The 19,766-nt window shown below is 44.0% G+C and overlaps 1 protein-coding gene across 1 annotated transcript; it reads left to right on the forward strand.

The window, feature by feature from the left end:
• Window positions 1-17,618: 17,618 nt before the first annotated feature.
• LOC143805348 (olfactory receptor 5V1-like) lies at window positions 17,619-18,551 on the forward strand. The gene has a single exon (XM_077284622.1). It carries the CDS (start codon window positions 17,619-17,621, stop codon window positions 18,549-18,551), a length of 933 nt encoding a protein of 310 aa, XP_077140737.1.
• The last annotated feature ends 1,215 nt before the right edge of the window (window positions 18,552-19,766 follow it).

Genomic DNA, 19,766 nt, shown 5'->3' on the forward strand with positions numbered 1-19,766 from the left:
AGGCATGAACATCAGAGGCAGTTACCCAAGAATTATCTTCTTGACCATAGCCCTTCCATTTAACCAGATACTGAAGTCTCCGTCTGGAAATACGGGAGTCCAGGATCTTCTCCACAACGTACTCCAATTCACCCCCTACCAGCACAGGAGCAGGAGGTTCAGTAGAAGGAACCACCGGTACCTCATACCTCCGCAACAACGACCGATGGAATACATTATGGATAGCGAAAGATGCCGGGAGGTCCAAACGAAAGGACACAGGGTTAAGAATCTCCAAAATCCTATAAGGACCGATGAACCGGGGCTTAAACTTAGGAGAAGAAACCCTCATAGGGACAAAACGGGAAGACAACCACACCAAGTCCCCAACACGAAGGCGAGGACCAACACGACGCCGGCGGTTAGCAAACTGCTGAGTCCTCTCCTGGGACAACTTCAAATTGTCCACCACTTGTCCCCAAATCCGATGCAACCGATCCACCACAGCATCAACTCCCGGACAATCCGAAGATTCCACCTGACCAGATGAAAAACGAGGGTGAAACCCTGAATTGCAAAAGAAAGGGGAAACCAAAGTGGCAGAACTAGCCCGATTATTAAGAGCAAACTCTGCCAACGGCAAAAAGGCAACCCAGTCATCCTGATCCGCAGACACAAAACACCTCAAATAAGTCTCCAAAGTTTGATTAGCTCGCTCCGTCTGGCCATTAGTCTGAGGATGGAATGCAGACGAAAAAGACAAATCAATTCCCAACCTGGAACAGAATGTCCGCCAAAATCTAGACACGAACTGGGTTCCCCTGTCAGAAACGATGTTTTCCGGAATCCCATGCAGGCGAACCACATTTTGAAAAAACAGAGGGACCAATTCAGATGAGGAAGGCAACTTAGGCAATGGCACCAAATGGACCATTTTAGAAAAACGGTCACACACCACCCAGATGACAGACATCTTCTGAGAAACAGGGAGATCAGAAATAAAGTCCATAGAGATGTGCATCCAAGGCCTCTTCGGAATAGGCAAGGGCAACAATAACCCACTAGCCCTAGAACAACAAGGCTTGGCCCGAGCACAAACATCACAAGACTGCACAAAAACACGCACATCTCGAGACAGGGAAGGCCACCAGAAGGACCTAGCCACCAAATCTCTAGTACCAAAAATTTCAGGATTACCTGCCAGAGTAGAAGAATGAACTTCCGAGATGACTCTACTGGTCCAATCATCAGGAACAAACAGTCTACCAGGTGGACAACGATCAGGTCTATCTGCCTGAAATTCTTGCAAAGCACGTCGCAAGTCTGGGGAGACAGCAGACAAAACCACCCCATCCTTAAGGATACCAGCAGGTTCAGAATCCCCAGGAGAGTCAGGCTCAAAACTCCTAGAAAGAGCATCTGCCTTCACATTTTTAGAACCCGGTAAGTATGAGACCACAAAATTCAACCGAGAAAAAAACAACGACCAGCGTGCCTGTCTAGGATTCAGGCGCCTGGCAGACTCCAGATAAATCAGATTCTTGTGATTAGTCAAAACCACCACCTGATGTCTGGCACCCTCAAGCCAATGACGCCACTCCTCAAACGCCCACTTCATGGCCAAAAGCTCCCGATTACCAACATCATAGTTTCGCTCGGCGGCCGAAAATTTACGAGAAAAGAACGCACAAGGTCTCATCACTGAGCAATCGGAACTTTTCTGCGACAAAACCGCCCCTGCTCCGATCTCGGAAGCATCGACCTCAACCTGAAAGGGAAGAGAAACATCAGGCTGGCGCAACACAGGAGCAGACGAAAAGCGGCGCTTAAGCTCCCGAAAGGCCTCCACAGCAGCAGGGGACCAATCGGCAACATCAGCACCCTTTCTAGTCAAATCAGTCAAAGGTTTAGCAATGCCAGAAAACCCAGTTATAAATCGACGATAGAATTTAGCAAAGCCCAAGAATTTCTGAAGACTCTTAAGAGAAGTAGGCTGCGTCCAGTCACAAATAGCCCGAACCTTAACAGGGTCCATCTCAACAGAAGAAGGGGAAAAAATGTACCCCAAAAAAGAAATCTTTTGAACCCCAAAAACACACTTTGAACCCTTTACACACAAAGAACTAGTCCGCAAAGCCTGAAAAACCCTCCTGACCTGTTGAACATGAGACTCCCAGTCATCAGAAAAAATCAAAATATCGTCCAAATACACAATCATAAATTTATCCAAATATTCACGGAAAATATCATGCATAAAGGACTGAAAGACCGAAGGTGCATTTGAAAGGCCGAAAGGCATTACTAAATACTCAAAATGGCCCTCAGGCGTATTAAATGCGGTTTTCCACTCATCCCCCTGCTTAATTCGCACCAAATTATACGCCCCACGAAGATCAATCTTAGAGAACCACTTAGTCCCTCTTATGCGAGCAAACAAATCAGTCAACAAAGGCAACGGATACTGATATTTGACTGTAATTTTATTCAGGAGTCGATAATCAATACAAGGCCTCAGAGAGCCATCCTTCTTAGACACAAAGAAAAAACCAGCTCCTAAAGGAGATGAAGAAGGACGAATATGTCCCTTTTCCAGGGACTCCTTAATATACTCTCGCATAGCAGCATGTTCAGGCACAGATAAATTAAACAAACGACCCTTTGGAAATTTACTGCCAGGAATCAGATCTATGGCGCAATCACAATCTCTGTGGGGAGGGAGAGAACCAATCTTAGGCTCTTCAAAAACATCACGATAATCAGACAAAAATGCTGGAATCTCAGAGGGAGTAGATGACGAAATGGAAACCAAAGGTACATCCCCATGAGCCCCCCGACATCCCCAGCTTATCACAGACATTGTTTTCCAGTCAACTGGGTTATGAGATTGTAACCATGTTAATCCAAGCACTAAAACATCATGTAAATTGTACAACACAAGGAAGCGAATCACCTCCTGATGGTCTGGAGTCATACGCATAGTCACTTGCGTCCAGAATTGTGGTTTATTACTAGCCAAAGGGGTAGAATCAATACCCTTCAGAGGTATAGGGACTTCCAGTGGCTCTAAATCAAACCCACAGCGCCTGGCAAAGGACCAATCCATAAGACTCAGGGCGGCGCCAGAGTCCACATAGGCATCCACAGTAATAACTGATAATGAACAAATCAAGGTTACAGACAGAATAAATTTAGACTGTAAAGTGCAAATAGACTTGTCAGCCTTCTTTGTGCGTTTAGAGCATGCTGATATAACATGAGCAGAATCACCACAATAGAAACATAACCCATATTTACGCCTGTAATTCTGCCGCTCGCTTCTGGACAGAGTTCTGTCACATTGCATATTCTCTGGCGACTTTTCAGAAGATACCGCCAAATGGTGCACAGGCTTGCGCTCCCGCAAACGCCGATCAATCTGAATAGCCATTTTCATGGACTCATTCAGACCTGTAGGCGCAGGGAACCCGACCATAACATCCTTAACGGCATCAGAGAGGCCCTCTCTGAAATTTGCCGCTAGGGCGCACTCATTCCACTGAGTAAGCACAGACCATTTACGAAATTTTTGGCAGTATATCTCAGCTTCATCTTGCCCTTGAGATAGGGCTATCAAAGCTTTTTCAGCTTGAATCTCCAAATTAGGTTCCTCATAAAGCAAGCCTAAAGCCAGAAAAAAAGGCATCCACATTGAGCAACGCAGGATCCCCTGGTGTCAATGAAAATGCCCAGTTTTGAGGGTCACCTCGCAGCAAAGAAATCACAATCTTAACCTGCTGGACAGGATCTCCAGAGGAGTGAGGTCTGAGAGAAAGGAATAATTTACAATTATATTTGAAATTCAGAAACCGAGATCTATCTCCGGAAAACACCTCTGGTGTAGGAATCTTAGGTTCAGACATCGGAGTATGTATAACAAATTCTTGTAAATTTTGAACCTTAGTAGCAAGATTATTTAAACCTGCAGCCAAGCTCTGAGGATCCATCTTTAAACAGGTGAGATCAGAGCCATTCAAGGATTAGAAGGAGAGAAAGGCAAAGGCTGTAATTAGAGCTGAAATACAACTGATCCAACTATGGAGCAAACATAGGAAAAAAAAAAACTCTACAGACTTCTTTTTCTCTCCTTTCTTCTGCCAGTAACTTTAACACGGGCCGGTCATACTGTCATGATTCCCAATGGCAGGGAAACATCAAAACACAAAGATAACGGACGAGCTCTGGGTGATGGAATCTCGAGCTGACCGTGAGCTAAATCTACCACACAACTAATAGTAGCCAGGGAGCATACCTGATTAACTCTAGATGCCACGCGCCAGCCGGAGGACTAACTACCCCTGGTAGAGGAAGGATCAGACCTGGCTTACCTCTAGGGAAATACCCCAAAAGATGATAGCAGCCCCCCACATGTAATGACGGTGAGTTTAGAGGAAAAGACATACACAGTATGAAGGTAGATTTAGCAAAGAGAGGTCCACTTACTAGATAGCAGAAGGATACAAAAGAGGACTTCACGGTCAACTGAAAACCCTATCAAAAAACCATCCTGAAATTACTTTAAGACTCCTGTGTCAACTCATGACACAGGAGTGGCAATTTCAGCCCACAAGAGCTTCCAGCTACAGAGAATAACAAAACTGCAAACTGGACAAAAGATACAAAACAAAAGGACAAAGTCCACTTAGCTGATCAGCAGACTAGTAGCAGGAACATGCAACCGAAGGCTCTGGTTACAATGATGACCGGCAAGGAAATGACTGGAGAGCAAGGCTAAATAGGAAACTCCCAAACACTGATGGGAGCAGGTGAACTGAGACAGCAAAGACACACAAGTCACCAGTACCACCAGCAACCACCAGGGGAGCCCAAAAGCGGATTCACAACAGGTACGTGAATGAGCTCGCCTCACCTCAGAGCTGCCACCAGGTTCTGACCATTGTCACACACAACCATGCCTGACTGTAGGTTCAGTGGTGTCAGCCACAGATCTGCCTGCTCTTTCAGAGTTGTCCGTAACTCTTCCTTCCTGTTGGGGTGCTATGCCTCCCTCCCCTGTGTGCTGCTTTCTTTGCTCTGCATATCCTCCTGCCAGGTTGAGTGAGTTACTATATCATTCAAAACCTCATCTTCCATTTCCACACCCTGGTCCTCATCCTGCCTTTCTGGCAATTGTGTCTCATCATCGTCCACCTCTTGTGACACTTTCCCACCGTCTCCTTCATGTGACCGTGGCTGCTCAAATATTTTGGCATCGTTACATGTGATCTCCTCTTGCCCCGCTCCAAGTGGACCAGGCGAGAGGCCCGAATCAATAAATGGAATCACGTACATAAGAGTAACAATTTAAGCAGCAAAACTGATTGTGGCAGCTTCACAGGGTGTAATGACCCCTCCCGACAGGAGCACTTAACTCAGTCCTCCTTTTTTCTGCTGCCAGGGGTCCCTTTTTATCTGCTGTTCTTTGTGATCACCGAGTGCTGTGTATTCACTCATTCCCCACTTGGCAATGCTATATTTTCTCTTGTTATATATGATATCTATCATTGGTCCTTGGACAGGTGAAGTGTCACTTTCATTTTGTTTCTGCGCTCACTTCGAGTGCTGGTTCGCTGCTTAAATTGTTACTCTTATGTACATGACGCAATTTTTAAACTCACTAATTATAATTTTTGTAATTTTAGATCACCCCAAACCACCACAAATTAATTCTCATATATATTTAAATTTTTTAATGGAAAATAATAAAACATGATTTTATTCCACATTCAATGAAAAAGATTCCAATGGATTTTCAATAATAAAATAACAGCTTGTTGATTCCACACGGTAGTTCATCTGGAAGGCATTTGCTTCTGAACTGGAGTAACTCCTTTTATCACAGGTTCTTGTCTATTTAAATAGAGATCATTTTTTTTTTTTTAAAATTTCCTCCTTAATGTTGCAAATTTTGAACTATTGTCTAGAAATATAAAAGAAGTCATTGTATTTTTTTCATTATATACACCTCTCTAATCGTTTGAATTGTTAATTGTGTGTTATCATTGAACTTTGACACTGAGTCATCTGACCTGGTGGAGCTCATTTTTTTAACCTACCAAAACTATTTATACCTGTGATGCCTGTATATTCTGTGTGGTATTTCCTGATGAAGGGGGCATGAGACCCCTGAAACGCGTTGAATAAAACCACTGTGAATTAACTATACTCTCCTGAAATTCATCTTAGCGGCAGCGCAGAATTTTAACTACAAATTTCCCTTTGAAAACTGAAAATGCTGATAGGCTGACTCTTATCAAAATGAACAAGGCCTGGATTGGGAAAGACTTCTGTACACCACCAAGTGAAAACAGTGAAACATAACCTCAAAAACATTCTCTCTTTTGGGGAGGTGTATTCTCATGCACCTCTTCACAACCACACATGGGTATACGCTTCCAGATTTGGTCAGTTTGTTTTTATCCTCCTCCTTATCCTCATCCTCCACATCCAGAACCACTATATCACCAGGTTGAACGTGTTCTGTACGGTGCATTTTGACCAAGGGTGCTGTGATGGCACTCTTTTATGTTGTAAAAAAACATGGGGGAATTGGGCATGACATTTCTTTGGGCCTACTTCTTAACTCGGTCTCCTGCAATCTGTCCTGTACCTGCCAGTAGATCACTAGGGTGAACGTGCTCTGTACGGTGCATGTTGCCCAAGGGGCCTGTGATGGCACTCTTTTCTTTAAAAAAAAAAGGATTTTACATTGGGGAATTGGGCAGGGCATGGCATTACATTGGGCTGACTTCTTAACTCTGTCTCCTGCAATCTGTCCTGTACCTGCCAGTAGATCACCAGGGTGAACGTGCTCTGTATGGTGCATGTTGGCCAAGGGGCCTGTGATGGCACTCTTTTCTTTAAAAAAAAAAGAATTTTACATTGGGGAATTGGGCATGACATTACATTGGGCCGACTTCTTAACTCTGTCTCCTGCAATCTGTCCTGTACCTGTCAGTGAAAATAGGCTCTGTGACTTTAAGAGTCCCTCCTTTGTAAATGAAACAAGATGGGTCTGCTTATGTGTCACACACCACATGGCCAGCTAGAGGTGTTAAATGTTACAATGATATTCTCAGTGAATGCATTTGTAGTGGTTGAAAGCAATGTTAAAGTTGAAAAACGCTTCAAAAATGCTGCGTCTGAACTAAGCATAAGTGGGAGAGGAAATATTTAGTCTGGGGTTAAATATTTGGCCTTACAGGCAAGTTATTAACCGGCCAAACGATGTACCTTGATATATTTCCAAGCAAAACCCCTTTCGGTTTCGTCTTCATGCGCTTTTTGTGGCACCGGGAAAAATGGCATGAATCTCGGAAAAAAATGATTAAAGCTGTGAACTAGGAGTCAGGAATGCTTCCAGGGGCGATCCCCATGATGTCCCTTTGCCATTTGAGCAGTGTTTCCATCATTTCCAGATGTTTTTAGACCTTAAAAGGACCCCCGGGGGGGATAGCAGTAAAAATACTCAGGTCTCCCATAGACTTACATTGGGCTCGTTGTTCTGGCCGAGTACCCGGGTATTCCAATTTGCTCGACCCGAGCAACGAGCACCTGAGCATTTTAGTGCTCGCCCATCAATGGACACAACCTGTTTCATTTATGAAGGAGGGACTCTGAAAGTCACAAAGCCTATTTTTATAGGGCCATTAGCTGGCTTTTACTATTCTTAAATAATCTGCAGTTCGCCCACACTATTCTTAGACAGCCATCAGCCGGCTATGCTTTGTTGTTCCCATTATTAAACAGTGGGTCTCATATACTGTTATTGCGTATGCAGTGAGTGGCAGGGTTGATCAAAATTTGGACACACCCCAATACCCCTTTGAAGAGACATACAGGAGGGCCTCCTGAAACCAATGTTCCCATTATTAGGAAGTGGGTCTCCCATACTGTTTGCCTATGCAGTGAATGCAAGGGCTGCCAAAAATTTGGAGGCACTCCAATGCCCCTTGGAAAAAGACGTGGAGGGCCTCATAAACAAAATGTTCCCATTAGAAAAGAGCGGGTCTCCTATACTTGTAATGCCCATGCACCAAGTGTATTGGCTGACAAACATTTACCCCTGGGGGGTATACATGAACATACTGTATAACCATTTTTTTTTTTACGGGGATCTTAAAAATCCTTTAAAAAATTTATATGGGTATTGCATTATGGACCACGGCCACACTAGTGATATGTTGGTCGAGGATGAGGATGAGGAGAAGGAGGAAGACAACAGCAAATAGCCAAGATTTGGAAGCGTTTACACATGTGTGGGTGTGAAAAGGTGCATGGGAATAGACCTCTCAAAAAGAGACTGGACTTGAGTATATGTTACGCTGCTATCATTCAGTAGTGTTGAGAAGTCTGACCCAATCCAGTCCTTGTTCATTTTTATAAGAGTCAGCCTGTCAGCATTTTCAGTTGACAGGCGGATGAGCTTATCAGTTATAATTTCACCAGAGGCACTGAAAACCCGCTCTGACAAAACGCTAGCGGCAGGGCAGGCCAGGACCTCCAAGGTGTAGAGTGACAGTTCATGCCATGTGTCCAGCTTAGATACCCAATAATTATAAGGCACAGAGGAATCACGGAGGATGTTGGTACAGTCAGCAATGTATTCCCTCAGCATCTTCCAAAACTTTGCAATCCTTGTGAGAATGCCTCGCGTCTGGGGGCATGTGCGATGGGATGGTCTGAGAAAACTCTCCCAGAACTTTGCCAGTGTTCCCCTGCCTCAGCTGGATTGGAGTTGTGTCTCTCTCACCTATAATCCTTGGTTGTCCAATGAACTGTGACCTCTGCCACCAGCGTTTTCAGATGGGAATTTTTTAAATAATTCCACAACAAGGGCCCTCTGGTACTGCCCCATTTTAGTAGACCTGTTCCACCTCGGGAATAAAAGATAGAAAGTTCTCCTTGTAGTGTGGGTCTAGAAGTGTCACCAACCAGTAATGACAGTCACCCAAAATTTGGAAAACATGAGGGTCACGGGAAAGACAGCTTAACAGAAACTCAGCCATGCATGCCAGACTGCTAACAGGAAAGACTTCCATGTCCTCGCCTCGAGGGCGACTGACCATGCTCTCATCCTCCTTCTCCTCCCTGTCCTCAGGCCATCCACGCTGGACAGATGGTATGATAGTTGTACAGGTAGTACCATCTATAGTGCATGAAACTAGCTCCTGTTCTTCCTCCTCCTCATTGTCATCCAATCCACGTTGGGATGAGATGAGTCTGGGCTGTGTGTAATCACCCTGTATGGCTCGTTGCTCCTTCTCATCATGCTCTGACTGCCATGCATCCTCTTTGATTGTGAGAATAGAGCATTTCAGAGTACAGAGAAGTGGAATGGTAATGCTAATTATAGCATCATCGCTGGTCACCATCTTGGTGAAGTCCTCAAAGTTTTAGAGGATGGTACTTATGTTTGACAACCATGTCCACTCCTGAGGTCTTATGTGCGGATTCTGAACTGAATACCGTTGGCCTTGTTGAGGCTGGTAGTCAACAACTGCCCTCTTCTGCTCACAAATCATCTGCAATATAGAGTACCAATGTGTGTGGACATCACACACCAGTCAGTGAGCCAGAAGCTGCAAACACTGTTGAAGCACAGCAAGTGCAGCGGAAGCTGTATCTGACTTTCTAAAATGTCACACAGGCAGCGAACTTTGTCAAGCAGATCTGGCAGCTCCGGGTAGGTAACGAGAAACTGCTGAACCACAATGTTAAGCACAAGGGCCAGGCATGGTATGTGTCATGATTCCCAATGGCAGGGAAACATCAAAACACAAAGATAACGGACGAGCTCTGGGTGATGGAATCTCGAGCTGACCGTGAGCTAAATCTACCACACAACTAATAGTAGCCAGGGAGCATACCTGATTAACTCTAGATGCCACGCGCCAGCCGGAGGACTAACTACCCCTGGTAGAGGAAGGAACAGACCTGGCTTACCTCTAGGGAAATACCCCAAAAGATGATAGCAGCCCCCCACATGTAATGACGGTGAGTTTAGAGGAAAAGACATACACAGTATGAAGGTAGATTTAGCAAAGAGAGGTCCACTTACTAGATAGCAGAAGGATACAAAAGAGGACTTCACGGTCAACTGAAAACCCTATCAAAAAACCATCCTGAAATTACTTTAAGACTCCTGTGTCAACTCATGACACAGGAGTGGCAATTTCAGCCCACAAGAGCTTCCAGCTACAGAGAATAACAAAACTGCAAACTGGACAAAAGATACAAAACAAAAAAGGACAAAGTCCACTTAGCTGATCAGCAGACTAGTAGCAGGAACATGCAACCGAAGGCTCTGGTTACAATGATGACCGGCAAGGAAATGACTGGAGAGCAAGGCTAAATAGGAAACTCCCAAACACTGATGGGAGCAGGTGAACTGAGACAGCAAAGACACACAAGTCACCAGTACCACCAGCAACCACCAGGGGAGCCCAAAAGCGGATTCACAACAGTACCCCCCCCTTAAGAAGGGGGCACCGAACCCTCACGAGAACCACCAGGACGATCTGGATGAGCCCTATGAAAGGCACGAACCAAATCCGAGGCATGAACATCAGAGGCAGTTACCCAAGAATTATCTTCTTGACCATAGCCCTTCCATTTAACCAGATACTGAAGTCTCCGTCTGGAAATACGGGAGTCCAGGATCTTCTCCACAACGTACTCCAATTCACCCCCTACCAGCACAGGAGCAGGAGGTTCAGTAGAAGGAACCACCGGTACCTCATACCTCCGCAACAACGACCGATGGAATACATTATGGATAGCGAAAGATGCCGGGAGGTCCAAACGAAAGGACACAGGGTTAAGAATCTCCAAAATCCTATAAGGACCGATGAACCGGGGCTTAAACTTAGGAGAAGAAACCCTCATAGGGACAAAACGGGAAGACAACCACACCAAGTCCCCAACACGAAGGCGAGGACCAACACGACGCCGGCGGTTAGCAAACTGCTGAGTCCTCTCCTGGGACAACTTCAAATTGTCCACCACTTGTCCCCAAATCCGATGCAACCGATCCACCACAGCATCAACTCCCGGACAATCCGAAGATTCCACCTGACCAGATGAAAAACGAGGGTGAAACCCTGAATTGCAAAAGAAAGGGGAAACCAAAGTGGCAGAACTAGCCCGATTATTAAGAGCAAACTCTGCCAACGGCAAAAAGGCAACCCAGTCATCCTGATCCGCAGACACAAAACACCTCAAATAAGTCTCCAAAGTTTGATTAGCTCGCTCCGTCTGGCCATTAGTCTGAGGATGGAATGCAGACGAAAAAGACAAATCAATTCCCAACCTGGAACAGAATGTCCGCCAAAATCTAGACACGAACTGGGTTCCCCTGTCAGAAACGATGTTTTCCGGAATCCCATGCAGGCGAACCACATTTTGAAAAAACAGAGGGACCAATTCAGATGAGGAAGGCAACTTAGGCAATGGCACCAAATGGACCATTTTAGAAAAACGGTCACACACCACCCAGATGACAGACATCTTCTGAGAAACAGGGAGATCAGAAATAAAGTCCATAGAGATGTGCATCCAAGGCCTCTTCGGAATAGGCAAGGGCAACAATAACCCACTAGCCCTAGAACAACAAGGCTTGGCCCGAGCACAAACATCACAAGACTGCACAAAAACACGCACATCTCGAGACAGGGAAGGCCACCAGAAGGACCTAGCCACCAAATCTCTAGTACCAAAAATTTCAGGATTACCTGCCAGAGTAGAAGAATGAACTTCCGAGATGACTCTACTGGTCCAATCATCAGGAACAAACAGTCTACCAGGTGGACAACGATCAGGTCTATCTGCCTGAAATTCTTGCAAAGCACGTCGCAAGTCTGGGGAGACAGCAGACAAAACCACCCCATCCTTAAGGATACCAGCAGGTTCAGAATCCCCAGGAGAGTCAGGCTCAAAACTCCTAGAAAGAGCATCTGCCTTCACATTTTTAGAACCCGGTAAGTATGAGACCACAAAATTCAACCGAGAAAAAAACAACGACCAGCGTGCCTGTCTAGGATTCAGGCGCCTGGCAGACTCCAGATAAATCAGATTCTTGTGATTAGTCAAAACCACCACCTGATGTCTGGCACCCTCAAGCCAATGACGCCACTCCTCAAACGCCCACTTCATGGCCAAAAGCTCCCGATTACCAACATCATAGTTTCGCTCGGCGGCCGAAAATTTACGAGAAAAGAACGCACAAGGTCTCATCACTGAGCAATCGGAACTTTTCTGCGACAAAACCGCCCCTGCTCCGATCTCGGAAGCATCGACCTCAACCTGAAAGGGAAGAGAAACATCAGGCTGGCGCAACACAGGAGCAGACGAAAAGCGGCGCTTAAGCTCCCGAAAGGCCTCCACAGCAGCAGGGGACCAATCGGCAACATCAGCACCCTTTCTAGTCAAATCAGTCAAAGGTTTAGCAATGCCAGAAAACCCAGTTATAAATCGACGATAGAATTTAGCAAAGCCCAAGAATTTCTGAAGACTCTTAAGAGAAGTAGGCTGCGTCCAGTCACAAATAGCCCGAACCTTAACAGGGTCCATCTCAACAGAAGAAGGGGAAAAAATGTACCCCAAAAAAGAAATCTTTTGAACCCCAAAAACACACTTTGAACCCTTTACACACAAAGAACTAGTCCGCAAAGCCTGAAAAACCCTCCTGACCTGTTGAACATGAGACTCCCAGTCATCAGAAAAAATCAAAATATCGTCCAAATACACAATCATAAATTTATCCAAATATTCACGGAAAATATCATGCATAAAGGACTGAAAGACCGAAGGTGCATTTGAAAGGCCGAAAGGCATTACTAAATACTCAAAATGGCCCTCAGGCGTATTAAATGCGGTTTTCCACTCATCCCCCTGCTTAATTCGCACCAAATTATACGCCCCACGAAGATCAATCTTAGAGAACCACTTAGTCCCTCTTATGCGAGCAAACAAATCAGTCAACAAAGGCAACGGATACTGATATTTGACTGTAATTTTATTCAGGAGTCGATAATCAATACAAGGCCTCAGAGAGCCATCCTTCTTAGACACAAAGAAAAAACCAGCTCCTAAAGGAGATGAAGAAGGACGAATATGTCCCTTTTCCAGGGACTCCTTAATATACTCTCGCATAGCAGCATGTTCAGGCACAGATAAATTAAACAAACGACCCTTTGGAAATTTACTGCCAGGAATCAGATCTATGGCGCAATCACAATCTCTGTGGGGAGGGAGAGAACCAATCTTAGGCTCTTCAAAAACATCACGATAATCAGACAAAAATGCTGGAATCTCAGAGGGAGTAGATGACGAAATGGAAACCAAAGGTACATCCCCATGAGCCCCCCGACATCCCCAGCTTATCACAGACATTGTTTTCCAGTCAACTGGGTTATGAGATTGTAACCATGTTAATCCAAGCACTAAAACATCATGTAAATTGTACAACACAAGGAAGCGAATCACCTCCTGATGGTCTGGAGTCATACGCATAGTCACTTGCGTCCAGAATTGTGGTTTATTACTAGCCAAAGGGGTAGAATCAATACCCTTCAGAGGTATAGGGACTTCCAGTGGCTCTAAATCAAACCCACAGCGCCTGGCAAAGGACCAATCCATAAGACTCAGGGCGGCGCCAGAGTCCACATAGGCATCCACAGTAATAACTGATAATGAACAAATCAAGGTTACAGACAGAATAAATTTAGACTGTAAAGTGCAAATAGACTTGTCAGCCTTCTTTGTGCGTTTAGAGCATGCTGATATAACATGAGCAGAATCACCACAATAGAAACATAACCCATATTTACGCCTGTAATTCTGCCGCTCGCTTCTGGACAGAGTTCTGTCACATTGCATATTCTCTGGCGACTTTTCAGAAGATACCGCCAAATGGTGCACAGGCTTGCGCTCCCGCAAACGCCGATCAATCTGAATAGCCATTTTCATGGACTCATTCAGACCTGTAGGCGCAGGGAACCCGACCATAACATCCTTAACGGCATCAGAGAGGCCCTCTCTGAAATTTGCCGCTAGGGCGCACTCATTCCACTGAGTAAGCACAGACCATTTACGAAATTTTTGGCAGTATATCTCAGCTTCATCTTGCCCTTGAGATAGGGCTATCAAAGCTTTTTCAGCTTGAATCTCCAAATTAGGTTCCTCATAAAGCAAGCCTAAAGCCAGAAAAAAAGGCATCCACATTGAGCAACGCAGGATCCCCTGGTGTCAATGAAAATGCCCAGTTTTGGGGGTCACCTCGCAGCAAAGAAATCACAATCTTAACCTGCTGGACAGGATCTCCAGAGGAGTGAGGTCTGAGAGAAAGGAATAATTTACAATTATATTTGAAATTCAGAAACCGAGATCTATCTCCGGAAAACACCTCTGGTGTAGGAATCTTAGGTTCAGACATCGGAGTATGTATAACAAATTCTTGTAAATTTTGAACCTTAGTAGCAAGATTATTTAAACCTGCAGCCAAGCTCTGAGGATCCATCTTTAAACAGGTGAGATCAGAGCCATTCAAGGATTAGAAGGAGAGAAAGGCAAAGGCTGTAATTAGAGCTGAAATACAACTGATCCAACTATGGAGCAAACATAGGAAAAAAAAAACTCTACAGACTTCTTTTTCTCTCCTTTCTTCTGCCAGTAACTTTAACACGGGCCGGTCATACTGTCATGATTCCCAATGGCAGGGAAACATCAAAACACAAAGATAACGGACGAGCTCTGGGTGATGGAATCTCGAGCTGACCGTGAGCTAAATCTACCACACAACTAATAGTAGCCAGGGAGCATACCTGATTAACTCTAGATGCCACGCGCCAGCCGGAGGACTAACTACCCCTGGTAGAGGAAGGATCAGACCTGGCTTACCTCTAGGGAAATACCCCAAAAGATGATAGCAGCCCCCCACATGTAATGACGGTGAGTTTAGAGGAAAAGACATACACAGTATGAAGGTAGATTTAGCAAAGAGAGGTCCACTTACTAGATAGCAGAAGGATACAAAAGAGGACTTCACGGTCAACTGAAAACCCTATCAAAAAAACATCCTGAAATTACTTTAAGACTCCTGTGTCAACTCATGACACAGGAGTGGCAATTTCAGCCCACAAGAGCTTCCAGCTACAGAGAATAACAAAACTGCAAACTGGACAAAAGATACAAAACAAAAGGACAAAGTCCACTTAGCTGATCAGCAGACTAGTAGCAGGAACATGCAACCGAAGGCTCTGGTTACAATGATGACCGGCAAGGAAATGACTGGAGAGCAAGGCTAAATAGGAAACTCCCAAACACTGATGGGAGCAGGTGAACTGAGACAGCAAAGACACACAAGTCACCAGTACCACCAGCAACCACCAGGGGAGCCCAAAAGCGGATTCACAACAGGTACGTGAATGAGCTCGCCTCACCTCAGAGCTGCCACCAGGTTCTGACCATTGTCACACACAACCATGCCTGACTGTAGGTTCAGTGGTGTCAGCCACAGATCTGCCTGCTCTTTCAGAGTTGTCCGTAACTCTTCCTTCCTGTTGGGGTGCTATGCCTCCCTCCCCTGTGTGCTGCTTTCTTTGCTCTGCATATCCTCCTGCCAGGTTGAGTGAGTTACTATATCATTCAAAACCTCATCTTCCATTTCCACACCCTGGTCCTCATCCTGCCTTTCTGGCAATTGTGTCTCATCATCGTCCACCTCTTGTGACACTTTCCCACCGTCTCCTTCATGTGACCGTGGCTGCTCAAATATTTTGGCATCGTTACATGTGATCTCCTCTTGCCCCGCTCCAAGTGGACCAGGCGAGAGGCCCGAATCAATAAATGGAATAGCTCTTCGGAGTGTCCAAGTGTGGGATCAGTTGTTTTCGGGCACTCAGCATTGTGGGAGGAAGGTGGATTAGCGTGAGGAATATGCGGTCCACACTCACGGCTACTCAGACTTGACCGTGTGGAAGACAGTGGTGGTGGCACAGTGACAGGAAGCATTATCTGTTATCCAACCAACAACCTTTTGACACTGCTCTGGGTTCAATAGTGGTGTGCTGTTGTGGTCCCCTAGTAATTGGGACAGGGGACAGGAATGACAGGCGAGAAGATGTAGGTGTTTGTCATGGCACAATTTCAGCTTGCCCACAGCCTCAGCCTCTGCATGCACCATAACCATCATTATAACGTCCAGTTCCCCATCACTTGTCATGTGCCTTGCCCATTTTAAATGGAGGACAATATTTTCCACATTCATTACAAATAGCTGAATTTTGAACCAACTTATATGTGATCCTTGTGATGGAAAACCACACTTTAAAATATCTGGCCTGTAGGTAACTATTTTTTTCAGCAAACTTGTGTCAATAACTTGGCTAAGACACTACAACAAATATGAAATGGAGGCCTGAGATGGCACAATTATGAGCGCACTGATATGGGATCCGTGTGATGGACAAACCCCAATTTAAAATATCTGGCCTGTAGGTAACTATTTTTTTCAGCAAACTCGTGTCAATAACTTGGCTAAGACACTGCAACAAAATTGAAATGGAGCCCTGAAATGGCACAATTTTGAGCAGACTGATATGTGATTCGTGTGACAGACAAACCACAGTTTGAAATATCTGGCCTGTTGGTAACTTTTTTTTCAGCAAACTGGTGTCAATAATTTGGCAAAGACACTGCAACAAAATTGAAATGGAGGCCTGAAATGGCACAATTTTGATCAGACTGATATGTGATCCGTGTGACGGACAAACCCCAATTTAAAATAGCAGGATTTTTAGCATTATAATATGGAAAGGATCTGACTGTATTCTGCAGTGTCAACAAGCAAATGGAGAAGAAAAATGGTGTTCTCTGGATTGTTTTTAAAGCAAATAATCAGGATTAAGATCCCCAAATAATTGCTATATGCACTGAAGTCTGCTACATACACTGCCTGCCTGCCCAGCACTGATATCTATGCAGCTTTATTAGTCCTCAGAAGGACTGTTAGTTGAGATGGATATGTGTATTATATACAGTATGGTATTCCAACACTACGTACGAAGCAAGCAAATCTCTCCCTAGCTAAGCAGCAACTCTCCTTACTTCCTGATTACAGAGCAGACTGTGACAAGCATGGCGGCGCCATGTCTGATATAGACCTGAAGACACTGTGCGGCCAGCCAATCTCTGTAATGCCACAATCAACATGGCTACAGCATTACAGTGTGTGGCAAACAATCCCTGCATGTTCATTGGCTCTCTAAAGAGCACCAAACATGCAGGCCGGGGATCCAAGCTCCCACCCAGCAACCCCAGAAATACTCGGTGAGATCCGAGCATCTCGAGCAGTGAGATGCTCAGGCGAGCACCGAGTAGTGGCAAGCAGACCCACTCATCACTACTCTTAGCCTCTGTGCAAAAATAATAAAAGTCCCAGATAACGTCTTTAAGTCAGTATCTCAACTATGATCATGTTCCCATGATCATAAATGAAGTAGTGACCTAATATTTGAGTGAAACTGTCAAATATTTTCTATTTTTTATTTCGTTATTTAATATGCTGTTTATAATGATGATGCTGATTATCAGGTACCTCGAGTATGGGATCCTTTAACCACACTAAAATTGATGACTTCATTTTAGTTGGATTTTCCAGTGACCCAAAACTAAAGATTGCAATGTTCGTATTATTCTCTTTGATTTATGCTACTTCGATAACAGGAAATGTGATATTGATCATAATTACCCAACTTGTTAATGAGCTTCAAACACCAATGTACAGATTCATATGCAATTTATCTATTTTGGACCTCACCTTTACATCGGTAACCGTTCCAAAAATGCTGCTTGGACTGCTCTTAGAACGGAACTACATATCGTATGTTGGATGTTTTGCTCAGCTCTATTTCTTTCACTTCTTGGGGAGTTCTGAATGCTTTTTGTTAAGCATTATGGGTTACGATAGATATGTGGCTATTTGCCATCCCTTACGTTACTCTCAAATCATTTGTAGCAAAACCTGTATCCAACTGGCTATGGGTTGTTGGATAACTGGGTTTCTTTACTCATTCGTTCATACAATACTTACTTCAACCCTATCTTTTTGCGCTTCTAAGGAAGTAAATCACTTTTTCTGTGACATGCCACCCCTACTGAAACTATCTTGCACTGATACAAAAGTTAATGTCATTGTTATTTTGGGTCTAGGTGGTCTTGCAGCTGGTGCCTCCTTTTTGTTGACCCTAATATCTTACTTTTATATAATTTCTACAATTTTGCAAATCCGTTCTGTGGAAGGCAGACATAAAGCCTTTTCCACATGTGCATCCCACCTTATAATTGTTTTAATATTTTATGGTACTATCATAGTTATGTATCTCAGACCCCAATCAAGTTATTCTATGGAACATGATAAAATGCTCTCCTTGTTTTATAATGTTATAACTCCAATGTTAAATCCAATGATATACAGGATGAGAAACAAAGAAGTCAAGCGTGCGCTCAAAAAACTTTGTATGAGGAAAAGAAATTAAAACAAAGAGAAAGATTTCAATTTTAACATTTTTACCTAATTAGAAAACAATCTCATAAAAAAGTACAATATGGAAAGAGACTTGAAAAGAAAAAACTTCACTTATATTCACCGCCGAAAAGATTTGTGAGGAGACAATGACCAAGTAAAGAAGTTTCTTTTCTATCTAAAACAAGTGTCTGTTTTGGTCTGAGCACCCTAATAAACCATACTTTTCTTTACTTGCACAAATATGGCCTTCATGGAAGATTCATCAGAAGAAAACCCCTCCTGTGAATTCATTATAAAAGTCAACGTCAATAGTATGCAAAAGAACATTTAGAAAAACTTGATGCATTTTGGAAACAAGTTCTTTGGACCAACAAGGTTAAAATAGAACTCTTTGGCCACGATGATCAAAAGTATGTGTGGAGAAAAAAGAACACAGATTTTCAAGAAAAGAACATCTTGCCAATCATTTAGCATGGGGGTGGATCAATCATGCTTTGGGGTTGTGTTACAGTCAATGGCACGGGGAACATTTAACGGGTAAAGGGAAGAATGGATTCAATAAAATTTCGACAAATTCTTGATGTAAACATAACTCCATCTGTAAAAAAAAAGCTGAAGTTGAGAAGAGGATGGCTTCTACACATGGATAATGATCCCAAGCACACATCAAAATCCACAATTGATGACCCTAACAGGTGCAAGCTGAAGGGTGTACATTGACCCTCACAGTCCCTTGATCTGAACATCATTGGAAATATGTGGTTAGACCTCTAAATAGCAGTGCATGCAAGACAACCCAGGAATCTCACACATGGTGTCTAAACTTTTGCTTCTGCCAATTTTCATTTTTGTAATTTCTAAAATGTAACATTTTAAAATGTATATATATATATATATATATATATATATATATATATATATACACTCACCGGCCACTTTATTAGGTACACCATGCTAGAACGGGTTGGACCCCCTTTTGCCTTCAGAACTGCCTCAATTCTTTGTGGCATAGATTCAACAAGGTGCTGGAAGCATTCCTCAGAGATTTTGGTCCATATTGACATGATGGCATCACACAGTTGCCGCAGATTTGTCGGCTGCACATCCCAAAGATGCTCCATATAAGGCAGGATGGATCCATGCTTTCATGTTGTTTACGCCAAATTCTGACCCTACCATCCGAATGTCGCAGCAGAAATCGAGACTCATCAGACCAAGCAACGTT

This window comes from Ranitomeya variabilis, chromosome 1, assembly GCF_051348905.1.
Source record: "Ranitomeya variabilis isolate aRanVar5 chromosome 1, aRanVar5.hap1, whole genome shotgun sequence".
In the NCBI taxonomy this organism is placed as follows: domain Eukaryota; kingdom Metazoa; phylum Chordata; class Amphibia; order Anura; family Dendrobatidae; genus Ranitomeya; species Ranitomeya variabilis.

Bases quoted from the DNA above. Each gene is read 5' to 3' on its own strand.
- LOC143805348 (XM_077284622.1), top strand. From the start codon at position 17,619: ATGGGATCCTTTAACCACACTAAAATTGATGACTTCATTTTAGTTGGA.